The following is a 25,932-nucleotide window of genomic DNA, read 5'->3' as shown; positions in this document are numbered from 1 at the left end:
TAGAAAGTATATCAGACACTTGATTAAATGCTAAGGATAATAATAATTATTAATGATGATTATAATAGCAGTCTTGGGCAACAATTTAACACTACCTTGGAGGGGATATGCACACTCAGTGGGAGCTGACTCTAGACCACAGGAAAAGTGTGCTACTTAAGTGCAATGAGATTCGGTCTGCTTCCTTGCAAGCATATGCTCCTTAGTTACTGCCTGCATCGATCAAACACAGCACAGGCAATTTTATTGATTTCAGTGGGAATTCACTGGCTGATATTTTAGATATACACAAACCCATAGCTGCAAGGACTGCAAAGGCATGTGCCGGTCATGATGAGAATTCAGAGATTTATGACAACAAGAGCCATCAGGAGTGATGGACACAACTCTGGATGCTCACTACTGAGAAGCACTTTCAATAACAAAGCACTGTAAGAAGATCCAGTTAGAGTTGTTTGGTTTGGATTCCTTTCTTTTCTTCCCTCCCTCCTTCCCTTCCTTCCTCCCTCCCTCCTCTCCTTCCCTCCCTTCCTTCTTCTTTCCTTCTTCCTTCCTTTCTTTCTTTCTGTTTTTTTTTTTTTTTTTTAGACAGAGTTTCTCTGTGTAGCTCTATAGACCAGGCTGGTCTCGGACTCAGAGAGATCTACCGTCCTCTGCCTGCCAAGTGCTGGGATTAGAGGAATGTGCTATCACTGCCCAGCCTTTTTTCTTTCCTTTACCTAGCCTCTTCTCTCCTCTTTCTCTCTTTTCTTCCCCCTCTCTTCCTTTTTTACTTCTTTATTTGTTTGATTCAGGGTTTCATATAGCCTAGGCTGGTCTTGAACTTGCTGTGTAACCTAAACAAGCCTAGAGCTAGTTTAGCGCTCATATAGCCTATGCTTTACCTCTGATTTGCTGAGATTTATGGGTATGCACCACCACAGTCACCTCTTTTTAAATTGGTGTGTGTGTGTGTTTGTGTGTGTGTTGTTCACATGCCTGAAGCATAGAGGACAACTTGTAGGAGTCAGGTCTCTCCTGTCATTGTATGAGTTCCGGGGATTGAACTCAGGTCAGCAGTATTTACAGCAAGCGCCTTTCCCCACTGAGCCATCTTGGCTCCCTCTAGTCCTTCTTTCTTGTTAAAAGAAAGCAAAGGACTAGCAGAAGTGACTAGCCCTGGTACTTTATATTCTACATTTGTTTATTTCCCCTCCTGAAGGGCTCATTTGGATTGCAGTGAAAGCATTGACATTTGGTAGCCTGTCTGAGGCCCTAGTCCACATAACAGCATCACTGCACAGCATGATACCAACCAAGGTCTTCTAAGCAGAAGCTCAACCGGATGATACCTGTCAAGAAGTTTCATTCCAATTTATTTTGTTCATGAGGCAGAGATTTATATTTCTCAATTTCTGGATAAATACATAGATATATCGAGGTTGTACATGGAAGATATATCATTTATTCTTGTACTATAAACCAGTCATTTGCAGGTACATAATATGCTTCACCAGGAATAATACAGGTTGGTTTACCACCTAGTAAATGCTACAGAAATTCACTTCCTGAGCACCATATTTCCCATCAATTAAAAATAACAAGATATAAATGGCACCTTAATGATCTAAACAATTTAGAAACAGAAAAGTAGTTGCATAATTTCTCTGATGCAAAATATTGTTCATGCCCTCAAGTACCTTACAAGGCAAAACACAGATTGATTTCAGAGCTACTGAAGACAGCTTGCATTCTTTGTTACCTCGTAAGTGTCAGGTTTATTGGAAAACAATAACCTGTTTTCTAACAACTCCTCAACCAAAACTCTGGGAACTATTGATGTTCTAGACACGGAGATGTCTAGACATTGGGGAAGTAAAATCACCTGCATCCATACATCAGTTCCCTCAGAAGACATAACAAAAGGTTTGATGGGACAGTATGTCTGACCCCTGCCTAAGACCTTGAAACCCTTACATGGTGCTACTTACCCATTCTACCCAATAACATTAACACTGTGGTCAATTGAAACTTTCTGGTGTTTTACTTAAGGAAAGCTCCAGGTTTAATTATTCTAATTATGTGCTTCTCTGGTTAAATTGCATCTTCCTTGTGCTAAATTCTACACTGTTTATGCCTTAACTGACCTATGACTAAAAAAATCACAGAATAAATTAAAATATTTAATTCCTCAACTATTTTTTGTTCATCCATAAGTTTATACTTAAAATAAAACTATTATATTTTAGTTTCTTGAAAGCCTATTTCTTTGGGGGCAAATTTTACGATATTTCTCCCATCTTTTGAAATCAATAATCATTATTTGTCATGTGTAAATAATAAGTTCATATATGTACTATGATAAATAGAGAGCTAACTTCATCTTAATTGGGTGGGCTTATGCCTAAAGACAAATAATGTTCCTTTTTTTTTAACTCTACCCTAAGAAACAATATTAAATAAAGACCATAGAGATGACTATTCTTAATAAGTTAATAGGGAGTAATTAGGGGGGGCACTTTGAAGAGTGGCAATACTGGAGAGAACACACTCAGATTTATGCCACCTAGATACCAAAAGGCATGGACTGTATGACTGGGACACTTGTGGTAAAGGGGACTAAACATATCTATGGCCAGGACAGGAGGAAGAACTATGGATCACATGAGAAAGAGTTTAGAGCGGGGGTTCTCAACCTGTGGGTTCGAATCCCCTTTGGCAACTCTCTGTCTCCAAAAATATTTACCTTATGATTCAAAGAAGTAGCAAAATTAGTTCTGAAGTAGCAACAAAAATATTTTTAGGGTTGGGGGTCATCACAACATGAGGAACTGTAATAAAGGGTGGCAGCATTAGGAAGGTTGAGAGCCGCTGCTCAGAGTCACAGTAGCTTAGAAACGTCCATACTTCTCTGGGTTTGTACAACCAGCAGCAATAAGAGTAAAATAAGATAGGGCGAGGTCAAGAGGTCTAAGATACGGTGCTGAATAACTGTCTTTTAGGACTATTAGGAACTTCAAGATTTTTCTTCCTCAAAGAACAAAACCAGAATTGCCTACCTTACCATTGCTCCAGAGGCAACAGCATGCTCACAGTCTTACAGAGCTGATGAAAGGACAGCTCTACAATTTCCCCAAGACTTAAAAGGGGAAAAAAAATCAATTGTTTTCATCCACATGGGGGAGGAGAGGCAGGGAAGAAGGAAAGAAAACTGCCAACATGGTCTGACTAGCAAACCGCTGGACCTGTGGTTTAGGCGTAATGGATCGCTCTTCCATTCTGCTCCATCTAATTAAGCTGCTGTGTCCATCTTTATTCTAGCACACATGTTCACTACCAGGTTCTAGTAACGCATTTCTCAAGAGGTTCACTTGACAAAAAACAGGATGTGGGTGGGAAAAGCTGGCGGAGAGAAACCTCAAATAGACCGCCTTCAATTTCTGACGACGGTGGACCTCCCGATTATACATGTCTCCAGATGAAAGGTGGTTTCTAACTTTCTAAGACTGCCAGCCGTAGAGTGACTGTGTATATATTCCTGTATTGTTGTAACTTCATAATTACTGATAGTGCCCCTTGTGTGTTTCAAAGTGATCCAATTTAGAAATATATAGGCACATTAAACACACCAACGGGAATGCTAATTTACATGGAATATTGAAAAGTGTTTTGGAAAATTTTGCTGAATAGCATGCTGGGGTCACAGATAATTTTTCAATTACATGCTTGCTGAAATTAACTAAGAAAGGGGTATTTAAGAGTCTCTGGTTTTGGCTTTTACTCCATTAATGGCTTATTTTTTTTATATAAATTAAGCATTGTACATCGTTATGACAAAGGGTAATTTAATTGTTAAAATTACAAGTCAAGTTTTCTCCTACTTGACTATCCATTTTATTTGCTGCTCTGTTCTCTCCTTCTCTCCACCCTCCTCTTTCTCCCATGATGGTGATGTTGAGATGGAGGTAGACCTAGAGATCACAGAAGATCCACAGAGCACTTAACGCCTTTGTTTTCCTGGGGGAAACTAAGCTACCAAGGGAGAGAATGACTTGGCCAGAGCAATGGGGACAGTGACTTGAAAAGCCGCCATCAGCAACTGCTCTGAAAAGTCCAGTTGGCTTGGGCAACTTCAGACCCCAGAACGTCTATTGACTTCTGTATTCCACCCTGTTTCCTGGATTATGTTCTTCACTTAAAAAAAAAAAAATTACTATGAACCTCTTAGCTGGGAGAAAAGTCACACAAAAAAACTAGCATCTTAAACACATGAATTTTCTCATGACTGAAAGGCTCCAAATTAAAAAGAGAAAAGAGGAAGAAAAAAATCTTATGAACTTATTAGGCCAAGTTAGAGTGGTGTCAACAAACCAAAACTTTAAAATGTCTTAATTTATTAATTTTTGCATGTCTTCTGATGATTATACAAAAAGGAGGCTTTCTGGCTTGGGTTTTGCGGTCTTCTACACAGCAGATTTCCACAGCATGAAAGAGTAAGAACAGCAGGAAAGTGGGATAGCCCACACAGCACTGGGATAGCCCACACAGCACTGGGAATTCCGACTGGATTGAGTTTCATTAGTTCCTCATTCAGAAATAGGATCAGGTGTGCTGAAGAAATTAAAGGTGGGAAGGTAGTGTTTAGAGACAGGGTCTCACTCTGGAGCTCAGGCTGGCCTGGAACTTCCTATGTAGGCCAAGATATCCCCAACTCTCAAGCAATCCCTGCTCTCTGAAAGGGCATGTCCCACCACATGTGGCTTTAAGGTAGTATTTTTTCAACATACACACACAGGAAAAGGGGAGAAGACAGCATATTAGTGTTTGGGGGCTAGGGTGCCTGAATTCTCACAACACTCATGATAATGAGGATTTATCACTTTATGCTGTGATCGTTTCCTTTTTTTTTTCTTCCACTAAGTTTGAAGCAGAAGGAAAAGAACATGCTAGTCTTGAAGTTTCTAAATTAGGCACCGAACAGGCCACCCGCAGGAAGGTACTATTTTGTTTGTTTGTCTTGTTTCCCTGAACATACTAATAGATCAAAACATAGAAAGTTGCAAGGATCAGAGTTGGTGGAGGGATAAAGACAAGCTTAGCCAGGTGTTAGCATCTGTGGGCATGCTGAAGGTGTATGGCAGGTCACTAATGCCACTGGCGGGCAGCGTCAAGTCTGTCTTGGGCCATTGGGGCCACTATTTAATTCTTTGAACCTACTTAATTCCCTTGTGTAAAAGTCTTTGTTGCTTCCATCTTTCTCTGCTCCCTCTTCAGGAGTCACCTGTTGGGGTACTACTAGACATTAATCACTGCAACACTACCCTGCCCTGAAATAGGACTGCTAATTCCCCAAAGGGTTGGTGTGAAAATGAAATGGAGATTAGAGACCTTGTAGCCAGCCAAGGGTTGCTAGCAGAAAAGGTTCATCTCTGTCCTTTCCCAATTTCAAGTGGCCCAAGCTCCCTGGTCTACACATAATATCCATCCTGCTTTACTCACCTCCTTTATCAGAATGGTGAGCTCATTGTAGGGCATCTGTTAGGGCAGCATCTTGTTATAACTGTCAACTATCTCTGGAGTTACTGTTTTTGCCAGGCTAACAGACAGTTATAAGTTCAAGAAATTCTACCCTGAGCATAAGTACATTCAAATGCACACACACACACACACACACACACACACACACACACACACACACACACACGTACGCATACCTGCATGCATGCATGCATGCACATATGCACAAATATAAATATAAATATAAAAATAAATATAAAATTCACTAATTTCAAAGTGTTATGTTTTAGGAAAAGGAAAGTCAAAAGATAAACACCCTTTGCCTACTTCCCAATAGCCTTTTTTTAAAAATATTTAATATGCATGGATAATGGTTTTATAATGCCATCTCTGCCTAAAGATTAGACCTCTGTAAACAACTGTCTGGAAAAGAGCTCAAGGCAATAATTACATCTAACATTACTTGCTATACAGCAGGTACTAGATAGAGGAATTTATTTGAAACAGGGATGCCTATCCTCATCCCATAGATGACAAAATATAAAGAAGCCCACTGACAGCTTGGCTGGAATATGTATGTATATGGTATATGCATATGCGTAGATATAACTATATCTGTATATATGGTAAGCAGAATGGACCAATAAAATTCAGTAGACTGGGAAACTTAACTTTAGGTACAAAGATACAGACCCACTTTAACAGCTTCATATATAAGAAACAATCTCTGATTATTCATGGACTAAAAGAGTTCAACTAAAAGTTGCTGGATGGTGGTGGTTCAAACCATGAATCCCAGCACTCAGGAGGCAGAGGCAGGAGGATCTCTGTGAGTTCCAGGCCAGCCTGGTCTATAGAGCTAGTACCAGGACAGCCAGGGCTACACAGAGAAACTATGTCTTGGAAAAACAAAAACAAAAAAGTTTGAGTTAAGAAATTACAAATTACAGCGACCATTAAGAAAGTTCTCTCCTTGAAAGTGCCCAGACCTACAGAATACATTTCAAGTATTCATTACTATTTCTCCAAATGTTTCAGCTGTATATATTTCTGGGTAAATACATAGTCTTGATACTCATTGTATTGGTCTTTACACCTATGGATATGAGTATTATAAACACATTAATCAATACATCATATTAACATCCCACTATCCAACCTACACCATCCAAGAACTCACCCACACTTACGCCCTTTTTCAACATTACAGCTCAAGGAACTCTCCCCCTAATCTGCTGTCTTTCATTTGGGATCTGCTTGGGCTCCTTCAGTAGTAGACCATGGTTTCCTAGGATGCTAGGCCCCCTGAGCCTAAGATCCCAAAGCCACCATGCTCCAGCTTCTCAAAGTCCTATAATGTGGCTTCATTTGTTTCTGCTTGGAAAAATGATGCCATTTAAAGAAAGGACGCAGATGGGAACCACCTCTGCTTTCCCTGGTAACACGCAGGTTTAGGAAACAATGCTGGAAGATGAACACTTCTCCAGTTCACTTTCCTCTTGGTTCATTATACCGTGAGACATGAATCCAATTTGAATGTGACCAATCGCTACCCTTCTTGTCTCTATCCGAGAGGGCAGCCAAACTGTGAAAGAGCCATCTGGGATAGGGACAGTGAAAGAGCAGTAGTGTGTGGTTCTCTTCCAAGGAAGAGCAGTCACACACAGGGCCCAGCTGCCAGAAGTGGACAGCTCATCATCGTTGGCTCTCAGCCTGAACACCAAGGCAAGAGCCTTATCCAGAGGCACCAGGAGAGACAGACATGATGAGGAAGGCACAGGGCACAGTTGGAGCATCAGGGATGACTACACACTCGGAGGGCTGTGTGGTTGGATATTGTTTATCTCCTCTCCTAGACACAAGGTTCTTTATGGAAGGGACTCAGCTTTAGTCAGCTCTGTAGCATCTTGCAAGGAACTTGACACAGACGAGGTGTTTACAGAACATGTTGATAGAAGGGATGAAGGAATGGGGCCCCAGCCCTATTAGATTCCACTAGATTCCACTTAGGGTTTCTCAAACAGACTCAGGCTCTTACATGATTTCAAGGACAAAATTTCTATGTATTTTCAGCAAGTCAGCAGCGAGTTGCATTTCTGTTTCCTTATTTTTATGTTGTCTGCTGTTTGGTGGAGCAGGAATCTGAACTAATTCCAGTATTGACTTCATTTTAATAATAGCTGGAATCTAATCAGGGCTGTATACTGTCTCTGTCTGTCTGTCTGTCAGTCTGCCCCTACCCCACCTTCATTTCTCTTCTTTCCCTAATTACATTGTCTCTCAACCTTCCAACTCTTTCATCCTCCCTAGCCTCCCTTCTCCCCTCAACCCCCTCCTCTCCTCTGACCCCCTCCTCTTTCCTCCTCTCATCTCTGCCCTCGAGATACATAAATCCCTGGCACACAGTTATACACCTTAAAGGGAATAGTCCATTTTAACAGTTGTGTCCAATTACGGCCACAGTGTCTGATGTGCAAGGCAGTAAGTTGTCCTTGTCGTGTTGGGACTTGGTTGTGGTTCATTGCTCTCTAAGAATTAATCTGTATATGATTATGGCATAATTTTACCTTCTACTTCTTTTATTTCTAAATAAAAAAAATGTGTGCGCTTAAGAAAAATATATTTTTGTTGAAGGAGAAACCATTGTGGATTTTTTATAAAAGCTATAATTAACTATGTTTATGAATACTACCAATGGACTTGCTCCAAACAGACTAGTAATCTGCCCACAAAATTAAAACATCAAAGGAAACAAAGCGATTTCATCTAAAAACAGTTTTGCAGACATATGTGAATTTATTGAAGTATATGGAAGATGTCATTTGCTCATCATTAGAGTTTAAGTAATTTTTTTCCTTGTTCTTGTCCCCTAGAGAGAATGTAATTAAAAGCAAAGTGACTTGAAATTGGCATTTACATAGTGTATCTAAGCTGGGTGTGGTGCCATATGACTGTAGTTCCAGCACTCAAGTGGCTGAGGAAGGAATACTGTGTATTTGAGGCCAGTCTGGGCTGCATCATAAGACTGTCTCAAATAAAATAAAATAAAAAATATGCTTAAAAACTGAATTTTCTGTGGAATTTGGAATTAAATTTGGATTAGAAGAACCATCATGAGGATTATCTATCATAGGAAAGCTTTCTATCAATAATTTTTACTGTTAATTACTTCCAGGTCCGTATTCCTTCTTGGTAACATCAACAATACAAGATAATAAGTGTCCCCTATATTAATTCTCTGCATTCATTAACTTACATAGCCTTATACCATATTATAAACAGGAAGGCAAAGAAAATACTATTTTGAGTGTGGAGAAAAGCTACATTCAGTACTTAGCCATATAAGGAAGTCTAATGCTACAGGGCCAGAGCAAGGAATGTAAAAGAAAAAAAAAAAACATAAACAAAAACTCATAATGAAGTTTCCCTGTTAAAATTAGGAGCAAGGTGGAATGAACACTGTGAGGAAAGAATTAAGAATAGACATTAATTGGCCAGGGCAGGTGCATGGAATGATGTCTTTTCTGTGTCCTCTTTCTTTCTAAACTCAGCCCATCACTGTTCTTCTAGGCTAACGGAGATTGGGACTGTGGTACTCTCACTCACTTGGTATGCGTTCAAGAATTCCAGAGAAGATAAACGGTCACTTCTGCTTCTTCCTCCTCAGTTGTTTAGACATGTGCTGCAGTTAGGGCTACAGTACCCCAGTCACAAATAGGCTTATATTTGGGTACAGGAGCCCCTAATGACAGTGTAGGCTTTGGGGCCAGGCAAGTCTGCAAATGAGTTTTACATTCCCGTCATACTCGCTTTGAGAATTAGAGTAGCACATGCATCTCAATTTCTTCTTTCATACAACAAGCACAGTGACAGCATCTAGTAAAAACAATTATGAAAATTAAGTCAAAATGGCATGATGCCTTGTCCTCAATCGATGGGGAACACTGTCACCATCACTACCACTTTAAACCATCTACCCATAACCATCATAACTATTTCCTCGACCTCTCTCTATACTACACCCTCTGCAGCCATTTCTGCTACCATCAAAGAAGCAAAATCACAACTACCATCATATGACGTCTACTCGTACCATATCCACACCATCACCGCTTTTACCTCCACCTCTGCCGCTACCATCACTATCTCCACTAAGACCACATCTACCCTAATCCATGTCGACAACTGCCACTGCCGTCAACATATCCCCAACTGTCACAACAACCACGACCACCACCATATTCCAAACATCACCACCACCAACACACCCAAACCTGCCATTGCTATCGCCACTTTCTTCTCCCTCATCAGTATCTCTACCACCAGCATTACCACAACTATCTTCATTCTACGCATAAGCAAACAAACAAACAAGCAAAAAAAAATCTATCACTCACTCGGTATGCGTTCAAGAATTCCAGAGAAGATCAATGGTCACTTCTGCTTCTAAATCCGAACATAAGTAGCTGAAAGTAACAAAGTTATTCGAGAACAAATGTAGAGCTAAATTTTGGGAGGGAATCCAAAGGGATGCTCCCAAGTCCATCTTCTATCCTGAAATTGTAACACTTTAAAAATACTATTTGTAGACTGGGTAAATGGCTGAGTTTGCACCTGCCTGCTCTGCGAGCATGGAGCCTGGCTTTGGATCTCTAACCCTCACATAAAACATTGAGTATAGTGGTGCACACCTATAACTCCATCACTGAAGGGTACAGAGATCAGGGGATCCTCAGGGTTAGCTGATGAGCTAGCATAATGGAAATGGTGAGCTCTGGGTTCCATAAAGGAACTCTGTCTCAAAAAATAAGGTGGAGAGAGAAGACACTTGACATCAACATCCAGCATCTAAATGCATACTCATATGTGAAATTACACACACACAGAGAGAGAGAGAGAGAGAGAGAGAGAGAGAGAGAGAGAGAGAGAGAGAGAGAATGGGTGGCTTTAGTTTTAAAAGTTACCCTTCAGGAGAGAACCTCAGATCTCTCATGCAAAGCAAGCAAAAGAAAGGAGGAGAGAGAGGGAGAGAGAGAGAAAGAAAAAGAGAGAGAGAGAGAGAGAGAGAGAGAGAGAGAGAGAGAGAGAGAGAGAGAAAGAAAGAAAGAAAGAAAGAAAGAAAGAAAGAAAGAAAGAAAGAAAGGGAGGGAGGAAGGAAGGAAGGAAGAAGGAAGGAAGAAGGAAGGAAGGAAGGAAAGAAGGAAAAAGAGAAAGAAAGAAGGAAAAAGAGAAAGAAAAGAAAGTCAGAAAATTCGGTGTGGAAAATACATTCTCAGCTACTTCATTGATATTTGAATTAACAGCAATACTGAAATCATTCTGACATCTGTAAAACAAACGACCTACATTCTGCTTTGGGCCTGTCTTTGTCCCTTGCCTCCATATCTTCAGTTGTCACAACAGAGCACAATTCCTGCTGCCATATTTGACCCAACAGAGATTTTGTGAGATGGAAAGAAAATATCATCTAGAGACCTGAGTGCTCAGGAAGAAGGCAGGAAATGAAAGGGCATCACATATTTAGCCCCATTCCATAGTATAGGCCCGTGAAAAGAAAGGGCCTTAGGGCTGGCTCAACCTTTTGCAAACAGATGAGTATTATGTAGGCTGTGTGTCCATCCAGGAGAAGAAGTAAAGGAGCTTTCCTATAATTCTACCCTTGTTCATGTCTTGTCTCCCTCCCAGGTCTTTCTCTAGTTCTCCTCTGAGGCATTGTGGGATGTCAGCAGACAAAGTCCTACCTATTCTCTCAGCATCTTTCCCTGGGACCCCTCAGCTGGTTTTTTATGCCTTCCTTTGCTTTCTTAATGCTGCCTGGCCCAAAGACCCTGCTACCACTGCAAGGCGATATAAGAGCTTCATGGCATCTTGTATCAGACGAGCAGTCTTCCTACATCAGCCTGTGAACCCCATGCAGAAACCATGACAGAACACAACACGATGGGGATATTTTGCATCAACACGTTTGCAGTTCCCGTGGCTTTACAGTATTACCAGAAGTCAGTTGTCCTCCGCTAATGAGGACGCAGCAACAAAATGAGGACAATCCATCCATCCCAGGAGCTGCCCCCTCCAGGTCACTTCCTTCACAAGGATTAAGGGGCAGCATGGGTAAATGCCCTCCCAAATTAAAGTCAACCAAAACCAGCCCTATCCTTGTGTGGTGGCACACAACTGTAATTCAAGCACCTGTGTGGTGTGGAGTCAGGAAGATTGGGAGTTCAAAGCCAGGTCTGGCTACATAACCAATGTAAAGCCAGCCTGAGCTACAAGTCAACCCTATCTCGTACAATAAAAAGGAAACAAACCAACATTGCACCTACACCAAGACTACCTTATAAACAATAAATCATTGAAGGCATTTCACTGGAAATCTTGAACATTTACATTAGAAGCTATAGAGAACCCTATAGGGGGACTTAAGTGAAGCCTTAGATTTGGTTCAAAGGGGTTCAAATCCTGAATCTATCATTTTTTAGTACTGTGGAGTATTTCTACTCTCTTTGAGGTTCAATTTTTCATCTTCAGTGTCTCATAGGTATTGGAACATTATCATGATAAATGTATAACAATTGTGAAGTACACAAGACTCCTATGAAAAGGCCTTGGGTTATGGGAGAAGCCCATAACTGAAACAATTTAATGTGTCTAAACTCTGAAATGTCCTCATTTTCTATGGTAAAATTTCTTTCTATAACTATATTATAACCTCAGACTCTAATTAATTCTGGGGAAATGAGATTACACCACCATGTACAGCAATCTGGTTACATGGTAAAGAAATTCTTTGTACGTAATCAACTTAAGCCCCTGGCAATATGAAATTATAATTCGTAAATGTTTTGCCTATGACCAAATCCTATTTTTATAATAGTTATAAATTCATAAAACATACATATTCACACCAGCATCTTGTATAGTTATAATTTAGGCTTACATGTGGGATTGGCTCTAAAAAGGATAAATATTCTAGTCTGAGAGGTTAATCCACTAATGCAGAAACTCAATAAGGTGCTCAAATTATTCCATCCAAATTTATTACATTAGTAAATGACCCATGAAAAACATAACCACATATAAATTAGCCCATTCTTTTAATAGTCTGAATGCAGGAGACAAAATTACTCTGTTAAAAGTAAATTACTCAGAACATGCCAGATTTAAGCCAGTGCATGTTAATTGTTCCTGTGTAAAGATATCTATTGCAGTATTTTTTTTTGTCACTTCCAATTTGCTGGCATACACCTGTTGGTCTGTTCGGATCATATCAGGTTTTCTTGATATCTTTGCTTTATCTGACTTACTGCATATGGAGGTCTTAATGTATTACTTGTTTTTAGTCACAAAACTGAATCAGCATCTCATATATATAGGCTTATACTTCATGGAATCCCATACAGCAAGGTAATAATATTGGCAATATAAATAACTAAAAGCAAATTTTTTATCTTTCTTGACATGCAATCATAGTAAGAATAGTGGAAGTAGAAGAAACAATAATAAGAATAATGTACAACTTATATAATATTAATGTTTATTTTCTAATCTGTATTCAAAATGTATGTAAAGATTTATTTTTGGAGGACTGTATTTTCTAAAATGTCATGAATATTACTTAGAATTGATAATGTTATACACAATATCTAAAAATTTAATAATAAATTAAACTGGATAAACTTATCAAATTTAATAATAAATTAAACTGGATAAACTTATCATTTATTACACTATGTCTCAGAAGTGCCCATAAAATGATTGGCCAAGCTATATACTAAGTAAATATTCCAACCATTTTTGTTTGCTCAGCTCAGCATTTTATTTATTTATATATATATATATATATATATATATATATATAAATATAAAACGATAAACAATCATAATCTCTTAAATTATCTTCCAAAATGGTATTATTATTGGGCCACCACTAAGTAATTAAATTTGATTTGTCTCTACATTAATTAATTAACCTTAACGTTTCCCAGAACAGTTAAGCTAATAATAGATTTTGGAAGACCAGATTGTATTTTGTTATAATTATTTCCACTAAACTAGCATCATTAGAGAATAATCATCAGCTGCATTTTACATGTGTGGGTATCATCTCTGGACCACAAATCACACCAGTGCATTTTTAATTTATTTTTTTCATTAGCTATTAACATTAGACAGAATTCCCTACTGAAAGTTAAGATTGCTTGGCATGGGCTTACACTATCATTGACTGAGTTTATACAGAAGCATGTGCTTTTAATTACATCCCTTAAGTGGATTTCTACAGTATGGTTTTAAGAGTTTTCTTGATAATACATTTTATCAGATACTATAATAACAAATAATACTTATCAATATTTATACCCAACTATATAATTGATCTTAGAAAAGGTCAATATGAAACAACTCAAGTCATTTATATATGAATATGAATGACTAGGTACAAACATTATTCCATTAAATATTCAAATGCCATCTTCAACACTTAAAAGCAAGACAAAGGATTGAGAGATCTAAGTGTTCTGACTACAAATAAAAATGTTGGTACTTAGAGTTGAGGAGAGGGCTCAGTTGGCAGAAGGTCTGCCACACAAGCATGAAGACGTAAGGTTGGGTCCCTAGCAGCATGTAAAAAGAAAAGGAATGCGGTGCACATCTGCAACTCCAGCCCTGGGAAGCCAGACAAGAGAATTCTGGGAGCTCATTTCACAGCCAGACTGGCCAGTTGATGAGCTCCAGGTTCAGTGAGAGAGTCTGTCTCAAAAAACAGAGTGCATGAAGACCGACATTAACATCTGGCCTCCACAAGCATATGCATACACATGCAGATGCACCCACATGCACCCACCCACACGCCGAGATACACATACACACACACACACACACACACACACACACACACAAAGTTGATGCATTTCCAATAAAAACCACTAAATGTTGAGATAACAACATAATGTTAGACTGAATTTTGTTCTCAGAACTGTTCTACACTTATGTAGATGTGGTTCCACATAACTAAACTAAAACACCATTGCTGTTATTATCACATTCCATATCTACATTTAAAACCTTTATCCATAGAAAAGCAATGTTCAAAAGGAACAGATGATGATTAAGATCTCTTTAGTTCTAGAAATCAAACAATCAATAAAAGTATACTGCCTCTGTCTTTACCCGTGATGAGCTTGGACCCTATTTCAACCATGGTTAATGGACCCATGAAATTAGATAACCTTTAAGTCTAAGCTTTGCTATGGTGCCTTGGAAAGAATAATAAATTCAGGCTTTGTGCACAGCATTAAACAAACAAAAAACATTTTTCAAAGTACTCAATGAAACTCCCTTGTGTCAACAGCCCCGTCTGTGTACTGTAGGTTTAAAAGAAAGCCATCTCTCAAAACCAGGTTTACAATTGCATAAGCGAGAAATTCACCCTTAACAACAACCTAGGTTGAGTGCACACATCCAACTCCATGACATGATGAGAAAGTCCCTTTACTCTGGATCTGGAATGTGGACCTAGCTTTGGAGAACATCGTCTAAGGAAAGGAGATCCATTACAAAAAGAAGACAAGAAAATACTAGTATTTCTAAACCGCTGGGAAGCAAGCACAGCTACATATATTTAGTAATGCTTTTATTTCCTATGTTTCATTTAAGTTCTTGGTGCTTAGCTCGAGGCTAAGTCTTAGTCACACAAAGGGATGTGTGGAGCCAACATGCCTACTCAGCACCTGCAAATTCCTGGTAGCAATGAAATGCTTCAATGTCACGCTAAAACCTTTTTAAGATTAAAATGCTTAGAATGTAGGGCCATACTTTCATTCTACTTATAAAAAAATGCCTTTCCATTTTTAACATTTCTCCTTTCACTATAAATAATATAATCCAGTAAGAATTTTATACACTAGTGGTTGATGTATAAAATCGAGGGACTGCAGAGAGAGAGAGAGAGAGAGAGAGAGAGAGAGAGAGAGAGAGAGAGAGAGAGAGAGAGAGAGAGAGAGAAGAATCAGATTCAGGCCCCTTAGAACCTGAATCTGATTCTTAGCACTCTGTAAAAATTCAGCTGTGTGATGAGCAGTTGTGAACAGAGCACCTAGGAAGTGGAGACAGGTGGATCTGTGGGCACTTGCTTGCTGTCCATCCAACTGGTCTAAGAGTTCCTTAACCAGTGAACCACAGATGAGTGAAAGACTGTCTCAGAAAACTAGATAGAATGCTTCTGAAGAATGACACCCATGGCTTGCCTCTGTCCTACACACACACACACACACACACACACACACACACACACACATACACACACACACACACAAAGGTAGCAATTCTTATGAAGGTTCACCAGTTCCACCAATTCTTACATACTTTCAAAGGAAACATCAATTTGTAAAGATGGAGTGTGGCCACAGTCCTACCTTAGCAAGAATAAAATCAATTGAATTGAACTGAATGAATGTTTTCAGTGATGCCTGGCAGAATATTATTCCATCAAATCACTGTCACTCAGGACTTTTGAGACCTTCTTCTGCTTATGCCACCAAACCAAGGATTGCTTATCCATGGCTTGGTAAAAACTTCAGGGACCAAGGTCAGTGGAGCAAGCTTAACTCCAGAAAGTATGAAGAAAGAAGCTTTCTCCTAATGCTTTTCCCTTAAGAGAAAGCATCTTGTGTCAAACAAATGAACAAAACACTCACCAGCTTTGGCATAGTTAAGTGTTACCTTTGGAGTTCATTAAAATCCTACAGGGATTACGAGTGCTGTCTACAACTGAAGCTATTAGAAAATTTAGTGGGGGAGAAATAGCAAGTGGGAAAATAAGACAGAGGTGTGCTAATGTAGACATGATCAGAGTCAATACAAGTCCCTGGAAGAGGTTTTTCTTGAGGGTATAAGATATCAATTTGCTACCACAGTCTATTTCCATAAAATGCATTTACCAATAAAATATATCTCAGGAGGTAGAATCTTAGCAACATCAAATAGATACTAATCAAACACCATCCACCTCCAGACACGACAAGATGAGGAGCATAACCCCTCATTTCTTTAATTTCAATATTTAATTGAATGCAAGGACCACTTATTTCTATTGTACAACATCAAAGAAACCTAAGGACCCCAGAAAGCCCTACCAGGGAAATCTAACCCCTCTATCCATCCCCATAGTTTTGCTTTCTTTTTTTGCAGACTCTGTAGTAGGGATGTCATTCTTGGTGAATACACACCCACTGTTTGAATACGTTACCTGCTGGTAGCCCAAACTTGAACCAGTTTTAGAATTCACTGCAGGGAACATATTTTTCTTTCCTTAGTTTCCTAAATTGCCAATGTTTCAATCAACACTGTTATTCATTATAAGGTCCTTGGATGTACTGTAGATGCTACCATGTCCTCTCTTTTGTCCTTCCCTCCCTTCATTTTTAATCCTGTCCTCTTTGCAGCTTACTCTGGAGGGCTGAATACAAAACTGTCTCCCAAACTGGGCAGGAGACCATGCTCCCTCAATAGCAGCTCTTGATAGAGCCATCATTTCATAATTGGCTACTCATTGTTACTGCAAGGCAGCATGACAAGGCAAAGCATTAATAAAGAAGAGGAAAGAGTCAATCGTTTTCACTTCTTCATCTCTGTCCCACTCCTCATCTAGGAGAACGCTTGGTAGGAATCTTATTTCTGTCTCTGTTGCGTATCACTAGGGTAAAAAGGTTTGCATAATCACATAAAATAAAGCCAGATGAGGGAAATAAATAAGTAAATTGGAATCCCCTTGAAGAAGCAGGACTGATCATACGTCATAATTCAACATTAGCCTACAATATCATACACCTATGCGTTATCATACACAATATCGAATAAAAGTTATAGAAACATTCAGTCAACCCGGGTAGCTGAGATATTCTCAGAGGTGTTTCATTTTTGGTCTTTTCCAGATTTGTACACAGCAATGGAGTTAGCAAGTTTTGTGGTGTATTAAACATCTGTTCTCGAGATTTATGTGCTATGTATACACATATGTCCTCTACAGAATTCATAACAGAATAAAAATTTTCAACTCATCTCAAGTAATCTACTAGATTGTGTTACATATTTTATCATGCTCTGCAGTGTATACAAAGTATGTAAAAGGGCAAAAGTAAGAAAATGAAATTAAGATCTTATGTGTTGTGCATATTGAAAAGAAACACCTATGAGAGATCTGTTATTTTGAAAGTACTATTACTTAATAGCTGTGGTTTCTTGAATTCCATTTGTTAAAACAATGGATGTTCACATGCATAAAACTATTTACACATACATACACACACACACACATAAGTAACTTACACAATTTCATCGTTCTGGAATTCGAGCTCTCCACAGGTGTCCTCAAAGTCCTCTCCTCCCCCTCGGGCCGTCCCTTCAATGGTTTTATAGGGACGATAACATTTCCTCGTGCTCCAGATGTTCTCAAAACCTTCACCTCCATGATGCCGATGCTCTCACTCACATGAGTCACTGGCTCCTCAAACGTAAAGATGCCTGCATGGTCATCATCAAAAATGGTCACAGTTGCCGTGCAGGGTGACCCAAGACAGGCAAGGGAAGAAATGTGATTGGCTTCCAGGATGCCGTCTTCTGAAGCCTCAGAAGAGACTCTGACGTTGCTCAGATGCACAAGGAAGTTTTCGTCCTCTTCAAAGATGTCGTCATCAATGATGCCGACCCTGATCTCCTTCTGGGTCTCCCCAGGTTTGAAGACCACAGTCCCTTCGGTGAATTCATAGTCAGACCCAGCATTGGCGGTACCATCTTCCGTTCTGAAGTCGACTAACACAGTGTTGGTCAAGTCGCCCCCTCTACGGATAATGGTGAGAGCCACGGTGCCACAGTTCTCTAGACATTGGTATGTCCCTTGTTCAAAGAAGACCTTGCTGACTGGGTCATTTTCAGACCCTTCTGGGTTGACCTCATGCATGCTGACAGCCTTCCTTGCTTGGTCAGCTGCATGCCTCTTCAAAATGTTGCCGGCTCCAGTCATCAGGCGCGTAGCTTGAATCCGGTAAAAAGCTCGGCTTTTTTGCTGCTGACTTAGGACTTGATAGTTGGCTAATTCTATTAACTGCTCAATTTCTTTTTCTGGATGCTTCTGCTTAAGCTCCTTCAGAATCCTCGCCATCTCACGCCTCGCTTCCTCATCATCTTGGTCCCTCTCATCGACTTCCAGAACCAGCGCACCATCTAAGAAATTGTCAACGTGAGAGTTGACCACTTTCCCATCCATTTCAATTTCGGTTTTGGAAGCTGGTCTGTCTCCCTCGTGTTCAATAATCATCCCCCTCTGCTTGCCGGCCCTATACCGCTTGTAGACATACTTGTAAAACAGAAGCCGCCTGTCTGCTACCCAAGCGAACACAACACAGATGGGAAAGAAGAAGAACGTAAGCAACCCTTCCCAGACCTCCACAACACCAGGAGAGATGACTGACAGAATTATATAAAGCCAGGTATAGGCGAAGATGCTCCAGGCTGCTGTCACAAAGAACACACGCAAGTGCTTAATCTTCCTTGTCTCTCCATCGGGGACCACATAGACACAAAGTGCAATGATGATGAACATGTTGAAGGCAGCACTTCCCACAATGGTACTGGGACCAAGGTCCCCTGCCGTGAAGTTATGGCCACAAACTTCAATGACTGACAGGAGAATCTCAGGAGCGGAAGATCCCAGGGCCATCAAGGTCAGGTTTGACACGGTCTCATTCCAGATCCTTACCGTAGTCTTGGAGGTCTCTCCATTGGGTTTCTTTATGGTTATTTCCTTTTCTTGAGATGTGATGACTTCTATAGAGGACATGAATCGGTCGGCAATGATAGAAACTCCGAGAAACATGTAGACCATGGCCACAAAATACACAGTGGCTCTAGCAATTTTATCCCCAAAAGATGGGTCTTGGGGTTCCCAAATGGGAAGAATCACCCCTTTCTTACAGTAATAGGAGCCAGTACATTCAGTGGTGTCATTTCCTCCTGTTTCCGATTCTGTCTCCGCAGTTATACGGTCAACATGGGAAAACACAAGAGCCACCATAGCTACCAAACGAAAGCCCATTGAAACAGTCGGCGAGAGATGTAATCGCAGCATGTTGTACAATGTGACTTCCAAATGTTCCAACCTAACAGTAAAAAAAAAAGGGGGGGGGTAGGAGGGGGAAGAAAAGAAATCACATCATTAGTACCTAATCATCATTAATAACTTGTTTGTATTAGTATCTGTTTGGCCATCACAAAATCTCTGGGGAATCATTATTCTAAGAATCCACCAATGACTAAACAATCTTCTGTAAAATTTACAGTTCCATCTCTCTGTTTGTGGATTTTCTACGTATAGTCCCATTTACCAAGCAAAACACACAATTAACTTCCTGGAAATGACAAGTCCCATTACAGTGTAGCTCTATTGAGCACACACTGGTGCACACTAACAGCCAACAATAAACCAAAAGCAAAACTTTTGAAGCATTAAGTAATTTCTTCCTTGTTGCTCAAGTGGATTTTCTTTTACATTTGAGTTAGTACATTATCTTTGGAAACTATTTCATTGACAAAATCACCTTATTAAGATTCACATCTTGAAACTCAGATTCTGAAAAAAAATCTTCTGACTACAAGGCACGTTGATTATCTTAAATTTTGGAGTACACCTTTATTGTGTTTTGTAAAATCACATCCCACTGCTCCAAGCTTCCTTGGAAACAGAGAAATCTTCAAGCTTGCTGGCAATCAAAACTCAGAAGTATTTGTTCTTGCGAGGGAAAATATTCCGCTGAAAATGCAGTATCCCTACATTTTAGGTACAGTTGTTACAAGCCTGCTTTCATTGGAGCACCTGTTCCCCTCAGTTTCAGGAAGTGGGATCTCTTGATAGATTGTCAGATGATCACATGGCTTTTCAAGCACAGCTCTCCACATCTGGATATACAGCCTGCTTTGGAAGAAGCCGGCATTGTGCAACAGGAACAAGAGATAACCAGACCTGGACTGAGCTGTGTGGAAGAGCCTGGAAGGCTGTGAATCAGCCACGAAATGTTCCTTCTCAGTGTCAATGTCGTACTTTCCATGGTCATTCCAAAACACACATTCATTCTATAATGGGTTCGAGTGACCAAAAAAAAACAACCCAAAAACACAGGAGTAATGATTCCACCTAAATTAGCTCACATAGCATAACAACTGTGGCCACAAAGTATACATATGATGAAGAGCTCTTGGCAGTTAAGGAGGTGGCAACAAGTCACTGAGCAAGACAAAGAACAGTAAAAGTGAAGTTGTCAGCTGGGCCACCACAGTCCTAAAATCACCCACTGGCTCATGCAAAACTCAGCTGAGACTTTGTATCATCTCTGCCTCCAGGGCCTGGGATTTGGGGTAAACACAAGAGAAGATCGTCTAACAGTCATCTGGACCACTTATGGCATTCACAAAGCATGGATAGAAAAGAAGTCCTAGCCAGAACTCCATGTCACCTGTGGAAACTTAATTTAAAGTCAGATACCCTCACTGTTCCAATCTGGCTGTGAGCCACTCTACTTTTGCCTATGCTCTCTGACCCATGTGTGTTATGGATGGCTGGTGAAGAAAACCACAGCAAGGCCCAAGAGAATCCCTTGCCCAGCATGTAGCTAGCAGCAGACCACTTGGATCCTACCGTAGTAAGGATTCCCTTCAAACTCGTAATTGATGAGGCTTTTTTAAAAACATTTCTTCCACACTAAAGAAGACATCAGACATCTAATTTAAATAAAAGGCTGATATATATATATATATATATATATATATATATATGTGTGTGTGTGTGTGTGTGTGTGTGTGATATATGTGTGATATATATGTGATCATATATATATGATATATATAAGCCTTTTTCATATATATATATATATATATATATATATATATATATATATATATTCAAAGCACGCAAAAGTTCCTAATCAGTCTGTCCATCTGTTTAGTCGTTGCGGATCTTGTGTGGATTGGAGAATCTTGGCCTACAATGAAGTGACATTCAACCAGCTAGCAAGAGGAGTGAAAGATCTAATTGCAACTTGTGGATCCACTTAGGCCACAAACATTTGTTTAATATGAATTTCACAATCACTTCTTCTTTCTGTCCTGAGGATTCACCAGAGACTACAACACGAATCTCCATCTTCATTCATTCATTTTCTAATGCAGAGGTAACAAAAGAAATAAAAAACAAACACTGGCTATTAAAAATGTGTCATAGTGGAGTAGAGAAGAATTAATTTAAGAACAGGCTGCTTGTGTACTGATGTGTATACACAAAAGGCATGCCTGGTTTTATATTAGGTGCTCAAAGATGAGGTAATATTTGCGCAAAGTCCAAAGGGAAGAAAGAGATCAAGCCTTGTAGATACCTACATGAGGAGGATTCCAGCCAACTTCAAATGGTAAAGGTCCTAATAATAACAATACTTGGCTCAGTGTGTCTAGAACCACAGAGATACCAGTAGGGTGAAAGCAGTCAATCAGACAGATAGGACTCTGGAGTGTGGAAGTATTGGCCTTGATAGGAATGGAAATAGATCCTCTCCAAATTACTGTCAAATCTAGCACTCCACTATCCATGCTTCAGTCAGTATGAACTTCTACAAAGCAAAGAAGATATTCTCAGCCACCTTAAAATTCCTTATTGGTTTTCTCTTGCTTATTTCCCTGTAGTCAGTGACTAGATGCCTAGGGTCTGCTGAAGACCTTTTAAGATCTGATCTCTCTGAGATCCAGGACGTAGTCTTTCCTGCTTGCTGAAAAGACAACACTGGCTTATCTCTGAGCTATTACAGACTGTTTTCTGTGCCCCAGACTAGCCATTTTTTCCTGCTGAGCTTCATATTTTTTTAAAAGCACAGGAGCAACTCATGGACCACTTCCTGAGACTAAGGCTTTCCATATATAAACACTGTTGTAAACATCATGCTAAGTTATTTATATGTATCAATTATTTATAATAGTTACAAAAGCCACTTCTGTGTTATACCCTCCCAGTGTTAAGGTTTCCATGGCAACCTCGGCAACTGGCACCCCTCTGGAACTTTTTGGTACCCTGACAATTGCTCTATGTTTAAAATGGGCTAAATGAAGCTTAGTCAGGTTAACTCCACATGGAAAATATAACTCTATTTCAGAGTGGGTTAACTGAGGCATAGGCAGGTTAGTACTTGGAGAAAGTCATACATAGTGAACTCCTGAATGAAGATTAAGCCCAGATCTGGTTTAAAGAGTAATATCATTATCTTCTCCTCGATAGTAGATAAAGCACTAGTTGACAACAGTTGTATTTCTACTTGAACTAGCCCGGCAGAAAACCCCTTAGAAGTAAGGAGGACTGAATTAGCATCAGTCTCCTGGAAGGTTCCCAGCAGCCTGGATTTTCCTCCTATGGATTAGACACTGAAGCAGACAAGCATCAAGGGCAGCACAAGAGCTGGCATGTTCCTAGAGACAGCTGCCCTGCACGCCCGAGCCTTTAAGCAATTGCCTGGCAACCACTTCCTGTGTTCACTGTCAGGGCAATCTCAGGTCCGCCAACAAAAAGCTCTGCCCGCCATCCCTACCGTAGCCCATATCTGACACTGTTCTTAGCCAGAAGGCTAACGGATGTAGAAAGGCAGGTGGAGCTGTGCGAACCCATCATCATGAACTGTGTCGGCAAAGACAGAGGAGGGGCAGTGAGGGCTTTGGAGGTGACCTAAAAACATCACAGTGATTTCCAAAAGGGGACAGTTGCAATAATCTGTGACATCGGCAGCTACAAAACACTGATGTAACTCATTGGCAGTGATGCAGCTGGAAAGAACTCTCTGGACTTCAGTGTCTGTCTCCATTAAATTAATACCAAATGCAAATACTCATTAGGATATGAATAGGTGTTATATAGGAGGCAGTTCCTTTCTGGCACCTATTGTCTCCCTTCATCCAGGGTCTTTTTCTTCATCATTTAACACTTCTATTTTATCCTCCTTACACACATGCTTCCATAGAAATTGAACAGGTAGATAATCTAAGACCACAGAAAAGCAAATATAAATCTTGTTTCCCTCCAGACTTTCTTATATTCTTGCTCAGTCTACTGAATACTAACACAAGTGTAGGTTGATTATGATGGATTCAGATCAACTATAGCCAAGGATCACTCAGAAACATCCATTACACCATCCAAAATTGTTCTTAGTATTATGTGAAGACTATCTGGAGTATTTTCTATATACCGCCTATTTTAAATTAAAACAAAATGCCAGTATCACATACAGGTTACAGAGCTGAACGGTAGTGACCGATGACAGTGAAAAGCCAGCCAGGTACAGGTAAGCCAGTCACAGATAGAAAAGGGGAAGAGATACAGGTGTAAGGAACAGAAACACAAGCAAATGGATGCTCATCAAAACTACCAAGGTAAAGAGCCTCTACCACACAGATAAGCAGAGTTCTTATTCCTTTGGAGCCTGTAGCCAGTTTTGACTGTCAAAGAGTACCTGACTCAGAGGAAAGGAATATGCTGGATTCCCACCGGCCCAGCTCACTAGATGGCCTAATCACATTCTGTTGATTGGCAGTTGGTGTTACTCCAAGGAACTCCTTGACTTGCTTGCCTAGGCACCTGGAATTCCCTTCCATGTTCTTTGCTGACTGACCCCTTCAAAGCTAAGCAATTAATCTATTTCTAAGGCAACGGTAAAGCCAATGCAAACCTTTATCTACAGCTGATGCATGGATATCAGAGCTCCTCTAAACACAGAGAGGACAGCAAAGGATGAAGGCTCTTTGGATCTTGCCATTTCATCTAGGATGCTAAGTACAGCACCTGGTTCCACAGTCCCTCAGTCCACAGCCAGACTTCAGGAAAGGACTCACTCTCCCCAGTCACCCCTGTGCATTAACACCACCATAACACACACACACACACACACACACACACACACACACACACCTATCAAATAGAGCAAATGGTTTTTCATCCCTGCTGATGGATAGTGGATAAACTGGAAGTTTTTTGAAAGAGGCAGGCTGTGAGAGGCCAGATGAGGGGCTCGTGACATTCTCTTTGAACTAATAAAACCAGAGTCAGAATCCTGTCTCATGTCAGCAAACACCCACTTAAACTGCCCAGCAAAGGAAGCAACTGGGGTGAGTTAGGCAATGCAGTCCCAAAAAAAGGGAAGAGAGATTTAAGATTTAAGCAAATGAAGACATTCTGGAAAAGGTAATGTGTCCCACCCACTAGTCCTTCTCTCTATTTCTGTCCATAGCACTTACTACTTTTACATGCTGAATTATTTATTCAATGGTTCTATTTATTGTCATCTTACTCCAATAGACCTAAACCTTATAGGACCAGAGATTTTTGTTTCTCCTTTTTATTTACTTATTTTTCTTTTTTACTGCCAAGGTAAAGAGCCTCTACCACAAAGAAAGAAGCGATTCTTTCCCAGTTCCTAGAGCCACGATTGGTGCACAGAAGACACACAGAACATATTTACCGGCTGAGTAAAACAATCCTCATGTGCTGATTCATCGAATCTCTGATGCTGTATCAGAATCTGGGAATTGGGCCTGGGCACCTGCACTTAAAAATATTCACTGTGTGAAATGGATGTGCACTCAATATGTAGAGGTCAGCAGCAGGATGAAAAGCCAACACCAGTGTCAGCCAGAAGAGAGGAAATCAGCTGTTCAGGCTCATGGCAAAGAATCCCAAGCTGGACAAGCCGATAGAGTTTGGGGCCCAGGCTTCTCCTCTACCCACAGGGTGGTTTGGGGTTTTCCTATCCCACCTCTGGTTTGCTGACTCAGTCTGCTCTGTTGAGGGTGCTGGACACTGTGAGCATACTTAAGGATGCATCTATTCCCTCTCCTTTCAATATAAGTAAAAAACGTATGATCAAACCTCCGCCAACACCCACCAGGCTAGACGTCCCAGAAAAGGGAAAAAAAATCATATCTAAATATGTTACCTCTGCATGCTAATGTGAACATGTGGGAAGGAAGGAGATACTGAGAAAGAAAGAAAGGGTTCCAGCAGACGACAGAGAAGGGCTCAGAGAAACGGCAGTTTGATGATCCGAGGCTCCACCAGGGTCGGTAGGGACTGACGTCAGAGTCACTACACCTGGGCCGTGTAGCCCATGTCAGGGTGGCATAGCTACACTTTTGTCAATGATAGCAATAAAGGCTGAAACCACTGGCTTAACATCAACACACACACACACACACACACACACACACACACACACACACACAGAGGCACACACACACACACTCCCAGTTTCCTTTTCTTCATCTCCCTGAGCTTTCTGTCAATAGTGCAAGGAGGTTTGTGTTGTCATTCTCATTGTACAAATTTTAAAAACAGTATAACACATGCTTTATACTAGTCTG

The 25,932-nt window shown here is 40.3% G+C and overlaps 1 protein-coding gene across 1 annotated transcript in view; it reads right to left on the bottom strand.

Annotated features, from left to right (window-relative positions):
* The window catches only part of Slc8a1 (solute carrier family 8 member A1), a 473,024-nt gene that overhangs the window by 268,840 nt on the left and 178,252 nt on the right, over nt 1–25,932 (bottom strand). The window contains 2 exon segments of the mRNA XM_037198015.1: nt 17,821–17,908; nt 17,911–19,649. Of these exon segments, the coding sequence (XP_037053910.1) occupies nt 17,821–17,908; nt 17,911–19,649 (1,827 nt within the window).

The sequence above is a fragment of the Peromyscus leucopus genome, chromosome 22, assembly GCF_004664715.2.
Source record: "Peromyscus leucopus breed LL Stock chromosome 22, UCI_PerLeu_2.1, whole genome shotgun sequence".
Lineage (NCBI taxonomy): Eukaryota > Metazoa > Chordata > Mammalia > Rodentia > Cricetidae > Peromyscus > Peromyscus leucopus.
The sequence above is the reverse complement of the archived record's forward strand: the minus strand, read 5'-3'. Positions and strand labels throughout refer to the sequence as shown.